This window comes from Anolis sagrei, chromosome 3, assembly GCF_037176765.1.
Source record: "Anolis sagrei isolate rAnoSag1 chromosome 3, rAnoSag1.mat, whole genome shotgun sequence".
Classification (NCBI taxonomy): Eukaryota; Metazoa; Chordata; class Lepidosauria; order Squamata; family Dactyloidae; genus Anolis; species Anolis sagrei.
In genome coordinates this window covers 104208886-104225792 of record NC_090023.1, presented here as the reverse complement: position 1 = coordinate 104225792, position 16907 = coordinate 104208886, and the positions used below count along the sequence as shown (strand labels likewise).

Genomic DNA, 16907 nt, shown 5'->3' with positions numbered 1-16907 from the left:
AAAATGCACAGGTAATTGTTCCAGCATTTCAGAAGTGGGTAATTGTCTAAATGTCCTTCCAGTTTTGACTGTGCACAGTGACAGCATAAACAATACACCAGACCAGCTTCAACATTTTGGAAACTCTTGAATGGCCAGCCCATTAAGTGGGCTTCCTTGATAGGCAAGTCATAGAAAGAATTCAGGCCACACAAAATAGGAGAGATCCAAACCTTAATGTTGTGTTTAAGATAACTCACAGCTTCAGATCTAAGAATATGGCCATGCAAACTTAGAAGAACTTGCAATGGGAAAACTTATTGAATTTTATAAAATTCATCACACTAGAGAATGAATCCACCTTAAATCCAGTTTTTGTCTCCTGCAGAACTGTGGGGTTTGTAGTTTGGTGAGGCTGTTAAAGGCTCCTCCCTAAATTTCAAACCCCAGAACTCTGCAGGAGGCACCAACCAGATTTAAAGTGGATTTGTTCTCTAGTGTGATGAGGTCCAATTAAATCTCATTGGTCTCAATTCAAGATCTGCCACTTTCATAATGTTCTTGAACAATTTGTGAAATGTAAACAATCCTGCAGAATAAAATTGGGAAAGTTAAATAAAGCAGGAAAGCAATAAATCCACTTTTAAAACTCGTGTGTGTGTGTGTGTGTGTGTGTAATCAGAGTAGATTGTACAGTCGTATGGTTTTATAAGTAATTGTTATATATGTCTGTGTTTATGTATCTTTAAGCCCTGTTATTGGTTTTTATTTGGGTTTTTTTCTGTTAACTTTTTAAATTTAATATATAGGAAGAACGCTAGTATAATGTAATTGAATGGATGAATAAATTATAACGCATGTGCCAATGGACTCTACTCCTTTACACATCAAACACACAGCATTGTGTGTAAAATTACACATAAAATCAACTTGCAGGGATACAAGACTTCTTATAAAAACTCACACTCACCTATTTCTGACCATGTAGTCTAGGTTTTTGTGCTACAAGGATATAAATGTATTTTTAAACTTCTAGCAATGGACTAGCCATATAGTAGAGCTTTTGTACGCTGCAATTCCCAGAATAAGCAATAGCCAGAATGGCTGGACGATTCTGGAAATTGTGAACCAAAAAATAATAATAATATTTCTAACCTTTGTAAAACAGCCTGTAGATTTTAATATCTTCCTGCAGAGCTTTCAGACAATCAGGACTCATATATTTTTCTTTACCCATGATGTCTAACAATATAGACATATTCCACCATTAGAGTAGAATCATAAGTATTTCAGAGATACCCAATATTTCCCAAAAGAAATAAAACAAAGCAATGAAAACAACAATTATTTTGTGTGCTGATGGGGGGGGGGTCATGTTTTTCTTCCTGTAAAGTGTCTTTCTGGCCCATAAAAATGTTTATCATCCCTGGATTCTGCTGTCCATTTGATGGCAGGGACCAAAGGGAATGGTGCTGTGTCCACCACATCCTCTGACTCAGGTTCCTGAATATCAGTTTCAATTAGTGCATTATGTTGAGGTTTCAGCAGCAACTGTGTTGTTTGGGCTCTGGCTATTTTCTCTTCTTCATTTGTTCTTCTTCTGCAGCCTGCAAAACCTGCTCGTTCACGTCTTGAAGGCAGCTGCCTCATAGGAAGTAGTTCCGGCTGATGCCATTTCCTTTGGTGTGACCTTTGCTGCGGCTCTGAATTTAGTTTAATGAACAGAGATTCAGAATCACTACTGGAATCTCCTGAAATTCAGAAACACAGGAGACAAAAAAAGGATTGTAAAGAGCTGTAATATGTAGATAGTAGGGCTGGGCAGTTTCATTTCGTTAATTCGTAATTCGTTAATAATTCGTTAATTTTTTCAATTACAAAACGATAACGAACCATTCTGGAGCAATTATTAAAAAAACCGAATTTTCAAAAACGTTTTGTAAATGCTTCATATTTCGATATTGTATTCGTTTCGTTATTGTTTTGAGGTCGTTTCGTTATTATTTCCGCATGTCTGGGCCAGTTTTATGGTTTAATTAGTGAAAAAAAATTATAATATCACACCAACAGTCAACAACAGAGGGAGAGGGAAGCTTCAGAAGGTTTTGGAGGTTTTTTAGCGTATTTCGCGGTCGCATCCGCCATTAACGAATCGATTCGTTATTGTTTCGGAAATCGATTCGTTAATTTTTTACCATTTACGAAATTTCGTAAATATCGAACTTTTTAAAAGGAAAATTTTGTAATTATTTTAAATATCGAAACAAAAAAAACCCCCCAAATACAAATCGATTTTAGAAACAGATTTTTCCGTTGTTACCCAGGCCTAGTAGATAGATTTAGCCACCTTTTGAAAGGTTGCACATTTTAGTACAGTCTAAGGTCCTAAATATCCTAGAGAAACAATGTTCTGTATGAATTTGGAAGTGAAGTAGGGTCATTCTTGGTTAGTATTTCAATGAGAGACTCTCTGGAGTTAGCATGTGGACCACAGAATGTGTTGATACAGCAAATTACCTGCTCACAACCCTCTCCTCTATAGGTTGCTGATAGGTTAGACGCATGCATGGGTCCATATCCAGACATCAGCCAACCTTTTTATCAGTGAACCTGACCACCTAGGCTGGGACTGGGACAATAGATTTGGGGCTTATAGTCCCTCTGCTAACTACATTTGCAGGAAAGGCATCCAATCCCGACTGGACATGGCCATTTCTACCCAATTCATCTCAAGTCCTTTCAGGAAAACCACATTCCTACCAAGACTTGAAGAACTGGCAAACGATATCATGGATCCAGGGCCCATGCTAACCACTCTTATAAATGTACAATGAGGTGACAATACAAAAGCATAGCAAGAACACATTCTGTATTAGAAAGTAGATGCTCAAAGCACATCTTGTATGTATCAAGGAGCCAGGCTTCCACCCAACCTTTGTAAGCATTAATCTGGATTATTCACATCATTTCCACCAGCCAATAAATTCAAATTGAGATTTAAACTAATTGGCTCATTTCCTTGTGTCCCCCAGAGGCTGCATGAGCCATACAGACCTCTGGGATGAAGATACAGGCTACCTACCATTAAAGGTGACTACCAACACTCTATTTCTTCCTTGAACTACAAAAAACTTTGTGTGGTTGAGTCACACAGATTTTTTTCTGTATGTTTTTAAATACACCAAACCTCAGTCTCAGCTATTTTCATATATATCAATCATCCTGCATTAAACTGGATTAACACTGGTTTTTCATGTTGCAACTGTCTTCATTACCTATTTCCGCCAATAAAAGCCCACTAATAAACAACAACGCAAGCCAGAACATCCTTGGCAAGTAAGTCTGTAATTAGCAACTTGTTTTGATTAGCATTGAAACCCAAGATTGGATTTGAATCACATGTAATTGCCAAAGGATTTTTTTTTTGGGGGGGGGGGGGGAATCTGGGTACAGAGAATTTTAGCTTCAGGGCCCTTGGCTGAGCTGCATTGTGTCAGAGGGTGTGGCATTCACTGCCACCATCTAATCAGATGATCAGAAGGGAAAATGTCACAATGCAACACACAAAAATGCTGGCTTCTTTTTTTCCCAGAAGGGGGTTGAAATTCAAGGGGCAGAACATAGGTGTTGCATGTCAACAGAGATGTCAGCAGAGATTTAAGCCCTGGTCTTTGGAGAGAAAGTCCAGTGCTCAAACACAGCACCATGCTGGCTGGTCCTTTTATTTATTATTCTTAAAGGTATGATTCTACCCAATAGCTTTTGTTGGTAAGAATGGGTTATTAAAATGATAATAAAAAGGGATAGTCAAGTATCCAATGCTTGTCAATCTAGGGCGCTTCCAGACAGTGCCAAAATCCCCACTGGTTGGTCACCTAGAATTGCTTTCTTTATATGGAGAGACTTGATTCTTTAACAAATGCAAAACAGACAAATACCAACAGGTGAATAATACCATCATTTTACACCAAGTAAGAAAACAGTGTTACATGGTGATTTCTGTCTGATACTCAAAAGACTGAAGATGCCATGTAAAATGTGTGCGTACATTCTAGTCTCAATCCTATGTATTCTCCCTGCTTACTTTCCATCAAACGAAAGAGGCAGAAAGTTTTAAAAAGATATTATTCCAATAGTATGAGTATCTTTCTCCAGTGAAAGCAAAGCATCCTGTGAAACACACCATGCAGTTCATCACACGTCATGCATTCCTGATCCAAAATCCTCTTTCCTGGGAATAGATATAACTATTTGTTAGTTATCTCAGGAACTATCCATCTTACCCTTATCCTGGAATCTCAAGGCAGCACACAATAAAAATATGAAAACCGGTTTTAAATTAGAAACATCAATAATAAAACTTGGTAAACATAGTCACTATTAAGACCAGTTTTAACTGCAATTAAACCACTTTTAAAGCCACAACAATTTAAAACCCTTGAATTAGAAATAAATCGGCACCTCAAAGCTTTAATAAAAAAACTTATTTTAGCTTGCCACTGAAAAGGCTAGTGCCAGTTGGACCTATAGATGGACGACATTCCACAATCTGGATGTCATGAAGGCCCTCGTCTGTGTCCTCCCACTTCCTTAGGGCTTTCACTGTTATCACAAGCACCTTGCATTTGGTGTGAACTAGGAGCAACTGACAGCATTATAATATTATTTTGGTGGAAACATGTTACCTGTTAGATCTTCTTTATTCCTAGCTGTTCTTCTGTTGAATCGAGTGTTACCAAATGGTAATGACAAAAAACGTACACTTTTGGCAGGTGCCTGCAGACAAACCAAGGTCAGGAAGTCAATAATATTATTCTTCAATAATCTATGTTACACTTCAATGAATTTGGTGACTCTGAAAGGAATATGTAATACACATCTGATAGGTATTTTGAAATTGGCAATTAATGAAATACTGCCTGCCCTCCACATTGGTGAATTTAATTTTTGCAGATTTGACAATTCATGAATTGTATTGAATCCTTCAGTGCAACTTTGGTGAAAGTTGACCATAGAATCACAGTGGAGGACTTGAAGATTCCTGGAGAGGTGTTTTCTCAGATAAAAAGGTTTTTTAAGGTGCAATTCTGAAGATAGAACAATTTTCTGAACTCATATTGATTTCCTGCAAGACTAGCTCTTCAGAAATAAATTTTGTAAGGTTTATCATGTTTGTAAATGCCTGCTTTGCTTACTTTCACAAAACTATGGGCATTGTTGTATATATTCATAATCAAAGCAGTGTCCCAGTTCAGACACAACAATGGATTCAGGATTCAGGATTTTGAGGTTGTTTCTTGTAATGCCGAGGTAACTTCTTTTTGCTACATCTGATTAACACAGCTACTAGGGGTGTGCACGATTTTGTTTTTGTGTACCGGATTCGGGTGTTTCAGCAGAGTTGGTTCCTGAATCCATGAAAACGCGCCTAGTGCAGGGCAGCTGAAGCCTTAGCTGGTACAGATCACAGCAGCAGGATCCTTTTGGCTCATGGGGGCTAATAAAGGGGACCAATGGGACTGAGCAGCACTCTGCGCGTGGGCATAGCAGCCTCACAAATCAGGAAAGCTCCTTCTTTGCTTTCTTCCCCAGCAAGCTCCTCCATCCCTTCCTGAAGGCCCTCCCCGCCACGCCCACTTGAGGCAGATGGGAATTTGCTTTCCCATCTGCTTCAAGTGCAAGCATTGAAGGAGCCTTGTGCTCCCTCCCAGGGTATGATGGGAATTGAGGTTTTTCTGTTTTTGTGTTTCTCACTTTCTTTCTCAGCCAATCAGAGGCCTGGTTGACTGTGTCTGTCCATTCCACTCCCCCCTTGTGATGTGTGCTTGGGACTTCAATTCACAGAACCTCCTAGAACAGGCATGGGGAACCTTCGGCTCTCCAGGTGTGGTGGACTTCAACTCCCACAATTCCTTGAGGCCAAGGTAAGCCTTTGGGGTGAATGCCGAGCCTCAAGGAATTGTGGGAGTTGAAGTCCACCACACCTGGAGAGCCGAAGGTTCCTGACCCCTGTCCTAGAATCATAGAATCATAGAATCAAAGAGTTGGAAGAGACCTCATGGGCCATCCAGTCCAACCCCCTGCCAAGAAGCAGGAATATTGCATTCAAATCCCCACTGACAGATGGCCATCCAGCCTCTGCTTAAAAGCTTCCAAAGAAGGAGCCTCCACCACACTCCGGGGCAGAGAGTTCCACTGCTGAACGGCTCTCACAGTCAGGAAGTTCTTCCTAATGTTCAGATGGAATCTCCTCTCTTGTAGTTTGAAGCCATTGTTCCGCGTCCTAGTCTCAAAGGAAGCAGAAAACAAGCTTGCTCCCTCCTCCCTGTGGCTTCCTCTCACATATTTATACATGGCTATCACATCTCCTCTCAGCCTTCTCTTCTTCAGGCTAAACATGCCCAGTTCCCCAAGCCGCTCCTCATAGGGCTTGTTCTCCAGACCCTTGATCATTTTAGTCGCCCTCCTCTGGACACATTCCAGCTTGTCAATATCTCTCTTGTAATTTTTTAAAAATGTTATGGTAGAAATTTTAAACATTTCTAAAAGATTAGTGGACTGGTGAAGAATTCTGAAACTTGGCAGGCTTTCAGAAGTAAATGTGGCCTACAAGTGAGGTGAGCTTCATGCTGATAGGCCTAAAAATGACAGAGAATGAGCCTCTAAAGTTTCCCCATTGAGGCCAATGGACCATTTCTCTTTCTCTACCTCCCTTCCCACTCCAAGGCTGCTAAGGGAGGGACAGGCCAGAAGTCTGAATCATTCACATGTAAAGATCTTTCCAATTTAGGGTTGAAGGTACACGAGATAGCTAAAGCACCTCAGGTTGTCCATCATTGACCTTCACGTATGATTTAGTAAGTAGAATTGTAGGTTGTCCTAGTACTAGGCCACAAAAGGGAGCACTTTAAAAAACTAAAGAAAAAATGGACAGGAGATTACCCAGATGTATAATCATCATCACCCCTTACTCCATTCATAATGTTAACTGCATAACATGTTTTCTATGGTCATCTCGCACTACTCAGTGTTAGGGCAATAATTCCACATTAACTCCCAGAAATCCCATCCTATGGAATTCTGAAATTTGTAGAGCAGTGGTTCAGAACCTGTGAGTCCCCAGGTGTTTTGGCTTACAACTCCCAGAAATCCCAGCCAGTTTACCAGCTGTTAGGATTTCTGGGTGTTGAAGGCCAAAACATCTGGGGACCCACAGGTTGAGAAGCACTGTTGTAGAGTAATGAGGTAATAGGCCTCTCCGGCTGAAAATTCTGAGTACCTGTCCTGAATCTGTACATTCCAGGATTCCACTTAAAATACTGTGAGAGTCCTGTAATTCAGAAATCCATATCCATGGCTTCACTTACCTGCACCTAGGGGGAAAAAAATGGTCTTTCTGGGAATTGGCTAGGTCCTAAGTGTGAGTCTATGATATGCTTCTTCTAAACATTATCAGTTGGTTTGACAGTTAGCAAATTCCTAGAAAGGTCCTCTATCTAAAAAGCTCTAGGTACTCCAAGACAACTCTATAGTATGCTGGGACCAGAAGTAAGCTAATTTCCTGGCATTTGGTCATATCCACAGTTTCCAAAAAGCATGGTCCAGCCAGGAACACAGAATCATAGCACTATAATTGGGTAATTTAAAGGTGCCCCAGATTACCATGAGGAAATTAATGATTTGTTTTCCTCCCATTTGTTTCTAAGCGTATTATACTTTGTATACTAGGATTCTTGTTTTCTGTGTCCTGAAGAGATAAATTGATTTCCAGGCTTTTCAAAAAGGCCATCGCACCTTTCCAACCATTCAACTCACTTTAGGTATTCCTGTTTAAAAACAATCATTTTCATGGTTTTCCCTGTGATATAATGATAAAGGGATGCTTGTGCTAACTCTTTTAAGAAAGGAGAAAAAACATCAAAAGGAATGCAGGCACGTTGTTTGCCACCCCAGCCCTCCTCTGCCCTACCTAGAGCACCACAAAGAGCCTTTATCTTACTACAGTTGCAGGAGCAGAGCTGGAATAATAGGATTGGTGAGCACAGAAACTCTCTCTGGGCCATAGCTGAAAGTGCTAACAAACAGTATGCTTTGTGTCGCAAGATGTTCGGCTTATTTGCATACTTCAATTCCACAAATAACGCAGCTTGTGTAAGTGGTACCAACCTGCCCTCCCCATGGAAGGCTTTTCTTCACAGTCTGCCTCAGGCTCTGCTGGCGTCGGATGAGGATTTCTTTGGCTTGCTCCTCACTTGCATCTGCAGCAAGGTTGTACCTATTATATGACAATGTCTGAAATGACAAAAACATTCCTTCCTATATTTGTCAAGTTATACTCCCCATATTATTTGCATGCATCATTGTCATCAGCTGATCTTTACAAAGAATGATGTTGGCCACCTACTGCCAATGCAATGTAATAGTAATAGCAAATTAGCACTACAAGGTTGGATCTGTATATAATCAGAATTTCACTTAGCTACACCAAAGTTATTTTTGAACTATAATTGCACACATCAAGGTATCAGCAGGCTTGAGCAATCCAGAAGTTTTGAGAAATGCAAAACTTGTAGAGGGAGAAATAGCCCATTCAGGACTGAATATGCTCATAGCATGCTAGATGACTTTTTAAGTTGAGATTCTAATTGATTCTAATATACTAGATTTTATGTAACTGCATCGAATATTTTTATGACCGAAAGGGGATATCTTTCCAGTTCCTTATGTGCTATTGTCTTCTACAATTATTTCAAATATCCATTTATAAATGCTTTAAACAAGGTCCTGAAAGTTGAAACCAGCTGCTAAGCAATTTAGTTTGCATTACAACAACAGCCTTATGCTAACTTAAAGAGGTCCTGGAAGAAGAAGTTTCATTCATTACTGTATCTAGTCCATTAAAGTTAACAGAATAAGACATTATTTTCCCATTCTTCTAAGTTGCCAAAATATTATTTGGAATAATGGAATGTCCTTCCAAGACAGTCTCAGGCCAGTTCCACACAGCAGAAAAGTCTACGCCAAACCAGGTTTTAAAAACCCGGGTTGGAGCAGACTTTAGTCTGCACACCAGCCCCAAAAGCCCACATTTTCCACAGGAGAGTGTCTAGATGTCCTCCTGGTACCTTTCTGGAGAACACCCAGACACCTAACCCCCCCCCCCCATGGCTTTTAAAAATAAAACTACTCACCTGGCCACCATTCAACTGCTGCTGGAGCTCTCCAGGCACATAGAAATTATGAGCCAGGAGGAGGGGGGGGGGGTGAGGAGTGATTTCCTTCCTCACTCTCCCCTTCTCCTGGCACATCATTTCTACATGCCAGGAGAGCTCCAGCAGCAGATTAATAGTGGTCAAGTAAGTTTTTTTTAAGTACTTTGGGGAAAGTTTTGGGGGGGGGGTGTAGGTGCCCTCGGAGTTTTCTGGACTACCCGGCAAAGCCGCAGGAGATCCCGCACTATGGGTCTTGTGTGGAAGAGCCCTCAGCCCTCACTCTACTCTGTTCTTGCAAGCAGGCAAGGGCCAGCTTATCAAAACAGAACTTCAGCTTTTACCTGGTTGCGATAGTGCAACAGATCTGTTAGTTTTTCATGTGTTTTTGACCATTCTAAATTAAAGTTTGCAAGTGGCTTATTGTTCAGTCCTTTATCCGTTTTCATATTTTAGATCTGTTTGTTTAAAACACATTGTTTTAATTATTTAATGGGTAAGCTGCCTTAAGTACTATATGAGTGAGAAGCAGGACAAATAAATAAATAGATAATAAAATAAATTTGCAGATTTTGCTATGACATGCTAATATAACAGCGAGCTCTCTGCAAATAACTAGATAGGAACTTTCAATCATTCGGTTTTGCAGCAAGTGACTTATGCCACCTAGTGCTTGTTCTGGGAATCTAACTCATTCTGTCGTAGATCATCATCAAATCATAGGCAAGGCTATCACTCCTGGCCAAGTATGATTGTCTCCCAATGGTAGAGTCTTGACGGTGGGTCTCTAAGTAGAGACCTATTCTGGATCTGCATGGTCTTTCACTATGGAGACATACATTTCCAGATGGAAGGCAAGCCTGACAAGGGTTTGCTTGATGTGCCTTCCCCCGGCACATCTCTCCTTTTCTCTCTATATTTGTGGCTCTTCAGAATTTGGTAACAGCTAACCTCCAGTTAGAATGCTTAAGTGCCAGATCTTCCCAGTTCTTAGTGTTTATAGCACATTTTATGTTAGCTTTAAGCCCATCTTTAAATCTCTTATCATAGATCACCAATTAAAGCAAATACCATCAGCAGTCCGTCACATCCACAGATTCCACACCCATGGATCCAACATTCTGTGGCTTGAAAAACAATTTAATGCCAAAAAGCAAAGCTCAATTTTGTCATTTTATGTAAGATACAATATTTTACTACACCATTGCTTTTAATGGAATTTTTGCATCTACAGAATTTGATATCTACAAGGAGGTAGGGCGTGTTCAAGAATAAAACATCTGCAGATACCAAAGGCCAACTGTATTTTGGAAGACAAAAACTGGTAGACCTTTCTGTTTGCTTGATATAGAATGAGCACAGCATTACCCTCTGACACACACACTCCCATGCATACACATCACAGAGAGAAACTGAGTACATATTCATTAAGGATTAGGATCCACATTTCCCCAAAAGGTTACTGTGATACTCAGCTGCATTAACCTGCAATCAATGATGCTGACATTTCAGTTATCACTGACCGTTGCTAGGGTTTTTAGGAGTGTAAACATGGCCTTTTATTCTAGAACAATGAAATGAAACATAGTACAAGAATGAAAAAACACACACCCTTTGTCTCACTTGATACAGATTGTGTGCCAGTATGTTTTGGATGGACTCCACTTCTTCAGGGGCAAGTCTTCGGGTTCTTTGATGTCTGTACCTCCTGCAAACAGAAAGGAAGGAAAACTTGACATTGGTTATTATTAAGTCAAAGGGAAGGGAGTGTTTCTAGGTAAGCACTATTATTTGCATGCATCAGATATATACAGAATGCCTTGCAAACAAAGGATAGGAAAGTTTGAATATAAATGGATCAATGCCCCATTTTTTAATTACTTTTGGTCACAGCAATTGGCCAAATCCAGAAAAAAATCTGTTTACATGGCTATAAAAAGTAATTATTGACATCCATTTAAACACCACATATTCTGTTCACATAGAAAATGTTGGTTTGTTGAAAAGCAACTGCCAAAATGCAAGTAATAATGACACTTAATAATTGTTTTCTTAGTTAGCAAATTTGCACCGGTCATATTTAATATATCTTTATTTTGTTTTCACAGTCTCACCTATGCCTGTACCTTCTTTCTACAATATGAAATGCAGAACACCACCATTTCTGTCTTCTCTTATTGATGTGTTGTCTTTAGTTGTGTTTCAATGTCTTTATCCCCCTCCCCCCCCCTTTTTTTTTTTACTTTAATTTCAGTTTTTTTCTGTTCTAATTATAAGATTCCCTAAGTTCCACTCTTGGAAGAAAGATTGGGCATATATTAGACCAAGACACAAACAAATAATTTTTTTGCAAATTGGGAAAAAAATTCTCAAAAGGATATACTTGATATGTAGATCCAGTTGTATAAAATGTAAAAACAAGGGGGCAAGTCTAACAGGCATTTTAGTTTTAATAGAGAGGCGCTTGTTAAGAGCCATCTAAAGATAGACCCACTGGGTATCTCCAATGTATTTCTGAGTTATCATGACCCTAAAGTAAACCTAACATAGTTTTGAAGTGTATTTTCTTTGATCTGATGCTGAGAGTGTGACTTGCCAAAGCTCAGAAAGTTTCCATGGCTGATCAGGGATTTATTTATTTATTTACATCACTTATATCCCGCCCATATCAGCCCGCAGGCGACTCAGGGGGGTCTACATATTGGCACAATTCGATGCCATCAATACAATACAAAAGCAAAAACAATTAAGTGCATTTAGGCAAAAAAGACAGTGCAATAACAATTTAAAAAGAGCTATATTCTTTCATTCCAATCCTCATCCGTTTCATCGTCTTGGCCATTCCTGGGTCATTCTCCATCTCAAGCTTGACTATTCCGTGGTTCCGAATGCCTGCTCGAAGAGCCAGGTTTTCACTCTCTTACGAAAGGTCAGGAGGGAGGGGGCTGATCTAATATCCCTAGGCAGGGAGTTCCACAGCTGAGGGGCCACCACAGAGAAGGCCCTGTCCCTCGTCCCCACCAAGCGTGCTTGCGAAGCAGACGGGATTGAGAGCAGGGCCTCCTCAATGATCTTAACTTCCTGGAGGGTTCGTAGGAAGAGATGCGTTCAGATAGGTAGGCTGGGCCGGAACCGTTTTGAATCCTGGTCTTCAGAGTCACAGTCCAATGGACAAATCTCCACACCACTTTGGCCCTCCACATACACACAGTGCATTGTAAATATATAAGAGTAGTCCAAGAAAGTATTTGGCTAGCAATTATTATCATAAGAATTGTTAGGGAGCATATCTGAATTGGCAAATTGACATATTTAACCCTTCAAATATGCGGTGGGCTTAGTCAGGACTGCTAACAAAGGAAAGAAACCATAATGTGCCAATGGCCAGCTCATGTGATTCTCTAAACAATTCTATTCAAATGTCCTTAGTTTCAGGTGAACAATGAGCAACTCTTCAAATATTGTGAAGTCACTTTGTCATCCAGCTAAAACACAAATATAGAAATGGATGACTCTTTTCATCAAGTTAGCTATTAACCAGACAATTTGATAACAATAAGCATGTAACTCTTCATAGAGGAAGCAATGTAGTTTCTGTTTAATAAATCTACACCTTCTACAGTTCTGCAATACTTATGATACAAAACTCTTTCTAAATAATAAAAAACAGGCATGTTAACAACCTAATGAAATGTGTTTTTCTTCTTTTGCTGAAGGCCTTCCCCTGATCTCTGCGCTCTCTGGACAAACATTGGGCTTAGTTCAGGTGTTGTATTTACATAAAGAAAATTTCTTTAGTGATAACGTCCTCTGTTCTCCTTAAAAGAAGATTGTAACTTTCCCTTAACATTCTGCTCTTAATATGATTGCATTCCAACTTATTATAGGTATTAGTTCCTTAAGGACATGGGATGATTTTGCCTTTGTTACATAGCTATAAAGTATCTCCCATTCCTTCCACTTTCCTCATTTATTGGGCAACAGCTCCTGTGAGAGATAGAATATATTCTCCTGTTAATCAGATTGCCATAAACATGGACCCTGTTGCAATTCCCCCTTGCAGGAGGAGGGTGAAAACACTGCCAGTTGCTTTCCAGTCAATAGGGAACTAGAACCTCATGATCGGTGGCAGCTGTTGCCAGGTAAATCAGGACTTGAGGATTTTCACAGTTCCTACATATCTGTTCAAGTAGTGGAAACATAGGGATTATGAATATGAACCAGTCACCAGACTAGGTTATGCATTTGTAACTCCCTTTAGTAAATTCTGACCAATTCTGACATGCACAAGGAAGCATAGAAATGTGCGAAGAGAGAGATAATTAAGTACAACCATTAAGGATTTTTGAGAATGAGTTCTAAATTGAATGGATTCTAATCAGTTTATTATTTTCTTTGTCAGGGTTTCTCAACACTTAAAAAATCCCATGTTTTTCGAATATTATTGAATATGTTTTGAATATGACTCCCATAAGACTGGCTATTCAGAGTTGCCAGTAACTTGCTAGTGATCCAGTCTAGTAAAATAAGCAAAACTATACATCTTACAAATGGCATGCCGGCAGCAAGATTTTGTGAAATAACCTGTCCACTTTCCAGTGAAACTGAGTTTCAGATTTCCTCTACTATAGTGATCTCCCCTCAGGGTGTGTAGGTCCTAAGAGGAATGTTGCCTAACCTACCACAGTGCATATTTCCCTATGGTTGCTAAACTAGCTAAGTTTCATGGGGAGCGGGAGAAGCAGTGAAGCAAAGGCTTCCTTTCCGTATTGATGGGTAACATTTTTAGTGATCTGGCCCAATCTTACTCTCATATGCCCACAGTACAAAGATACCAGTTTTAAAACTTAAGAGCTCTATTATGGGGGCATTCTGTAGAATTTAAGTGGAACTCCCACATCATCACCTGAGTACACTTTATTTATTTATTTATTTATTTATTTACTTACTTACTTACTTACTTTATTTCTATACCGCTTTTCTCAGCCCTCAGGCGACTCAAAGCGGTGAACAACATCGGTACAAAATATCACAAAACAAGTATAAGGCAATTAAAAACAATTATCACATAAATCATTAACATCAGTATAACAATCATTAGTGCCTCAACAGTAAAATCAGAATCCAGTCTCATCATCCATTATTCCGTATTCCTATGTTCAATTACACTGTTTAATCAAATGCTTGTTGGAACAGCCAGGTCTTCACTTTCCTCCGAAACGCCAGCAGGGAGGGGGCCAATCTGATATCTTCAGGCAGGGCGTTCCACAGCCGAGGGGCCACCACTGAGAAGGCCCTGTCTCTCGTCCCCGTCAAGCATGCCTGTGATGCAGGCGGGACCAAGAGTAGGGCCTCCCCAGATGATCTTAGTGTCCTAGTCGGTTCATAGGAGGAGATGCGTTCAGAGAGGTAAGTAGGGCCAGAACTTTAAAGCCCCATGCATGAGGACACATAGGCATTCTCTTATTTTCCCTATGAAAAACACATAGTTTGGGTAGAGTTTCTCCAGGTTTGAGAGTTTGTGGTTTAGTTGGTAGACCACAGTTTGAATGCAGAAAGTCCCAAATTCAATTCCTGACATCATGACTGAGAAAGGCCCTATCTGAAACTGTAGAGAGCTAGTGTTGTTCAACATAAAGGAATAGTCCCTATATTGGAATGTGTGTACAATCGACTAATGTAATCCATGCTACTTCAAATTCCTGTTCTCAAATATACAGACAGTCCCTGAGTTACAAGCACCCAATTTATAAATGACTCATAGTTAAGAATGGTGGTGAGACAACAGGAAGTGAGAGAAAGAATTATTATGATAACTTGAAAGAGTTATTATGAGAGAAAAGTGTCTCAATTAAATATTTATCAGCTATCTTTGTTTTCAAAATACGCAATTAAAAAAAATCCAGTTCTCACAGAGACAGAACGTGAGGTGAAATCTTCTGAACAGGGGCACAGACAGCAAAACAAACACCTCAGGGGTGTTAACCCTTCCCTATGGAGACTCCGCCACAGTCCTAGGTGTGAACATTTTTACTTTTATTTACATAAGATGTGGCAAAGATATGATTCTGTGTTTTCCAAACAGAAAAACAGATAACCTATATGAAAAAGTGTATGAGTATTTCATATTTGAATGATCATTTCCTACCACAGTAATAGTTCAAAGCCAACTGGATTCCAAACACAGAACAAGTGTCCCATATACTTGCAGGTGGACTTGCCAGAAAATGAGTCTCCATCAAGAAAAGTTTATTCCTCAAAAACCAAACCTAAGGATTCTCAGCAGGGACTTAACATTTGGGGAGTTTATTTCCAAAATGTACAAAATCTATTCGAATAAATTTTATAGGAATATTTTTAAAGTGCTGAAGATACACATTCTTTTGCTACGAAATGCGATTTTTGAAGTTCTGTGCCAAAGTGATTTGATGCATTTTTATCATTTAGATATGCCTATAATAATCTATTCCAAGCCAGCAATGGCAAGCAGTCACTTATAATCTTTTCCAGACCACTAAATGAACATGATGGTAGGTAAGAATAGCAGAATCATGACAAGAAACCCCAACTTAGTTGACTTATGTTCATTTTAATAATAATAATAATAATAATTAAGGTTGCATCCAGTGCTCTCTCCACTGATCACAAGAGCACAGACTTTTCACTCTCATCTCCCCTTCCCATTAGTTAGGATAGATCCTGTCCAGTGGCATCCTGAAAGTCTTACATTATCCATTCATGATGTGGAGAAGTTCCACATATATAATGGCTAGGCTCCTACATCAGGAAACATATTGTAAAGTTCTGCACAGTTGTCTCCCTTGCCTCCCCAAACTCAGCTTTTAGCTGTCACAGTTCCTTCAACATGGCCATTTACTGAATGGTGGAGCATGGCATAAGGAGGCAGAAAAGATTCCCATTATGTTCCCACAGCTAGATGTACACAAATGACCTTCATCATCTGAGTCATCCAGAAGATTCCAGTTATTGTGCATCCAACTGTAAAAACATAGCCAGATGCTTCACAGCTATCACTCCTTCCATGGGTCAGTACATATCAGTCTTAAGGAATGAGGTGTGGTATTTAAAGGGTTGCAAGAGGACTTTTATTGTTATGTGATTGAGAAGGCACTCCAACCACTCCAGTGTCCAAAAAAGAAAGAAAGAAAGAAAGAAAGAAAGAAAGAAAGAAAGAAAGAAAGAAAGAAAGAAAGAAAGAAAGACATAACTTGCACAAAAAGATATCACTCAAAGTTGTGTACACATAGTTGGGGAGAGAGCTCGGGTTAAAAAATAAATTTATTATTATTATTATTATTATTATTATACAACATCTCCAGCCCATCCTTAAAATGAGTGTATGAGTCTCACTTCTTTTCCCTCCACACATTTGTATAATGTGCAAAAGGGACACTGTCTTCCCCTCAACCACTATGCATTTCAAATGACCTCCATTCCCCTCTTTAAGAAGGCTTAACAGTACTCACAGAGAAGATTGTGTGGATGTCGCTGGTGTCATTGCCCCACTTTCTACCATCTCAATGATTTGTTTTATTTCAAGTTTTTTGTACAGTGAAACAAGACTGGATTTGGGTTGCTGCTTGTGTAACAGAACCTTCTTTAGGAATCTGTTGTCAAACTTCTTAAACCTGGGTGCAAAGAGAATTTTTAGAAGTAACACATTATGGCGAGAATCAACTGTGACTTTGTACAAAATAC

The 16907-nt window shown here is 39.5% G+C and overlaps 1 protein-coding gene across 1 annotated transcript in view; it reads right to left on the bottom strand.

Annotated features, from left to right (window-relative positions):
- Positions 1 to 1350: 1350 nt before the first annotated feature.
- The window catches only part of SLC9A4 (solute carrier family 9 member A4), a 33249-nt gene continuing 17692 nt past the window's right edge, over positions 1351 to 16907 (bottom strand). The window contains exons 8-12 of the mRNA XM_060767099.2: positions 16676 to 16837; positions 10800 to 10896; positions 8146 to 8271; positions 4665 to 4755; positions 1351 to 1730 (exon numbers count right to left, since the gene is read on the bottom strand). Of these exons, the coding sequence (XP_060623082.2) occupies positions 1351 to 1730; positions 4665 to 4755; positions 8146 to 8271; positions 10800 to 10896; positions 16676 to 16837 (856 nt within the window). The remainder of the gene's footprint in view (positions 1731 to 4664; positions 4756 to 8145; positions 8272 to 10799; positions 10897 to 16675; positions 16838 to 16907) is intronic.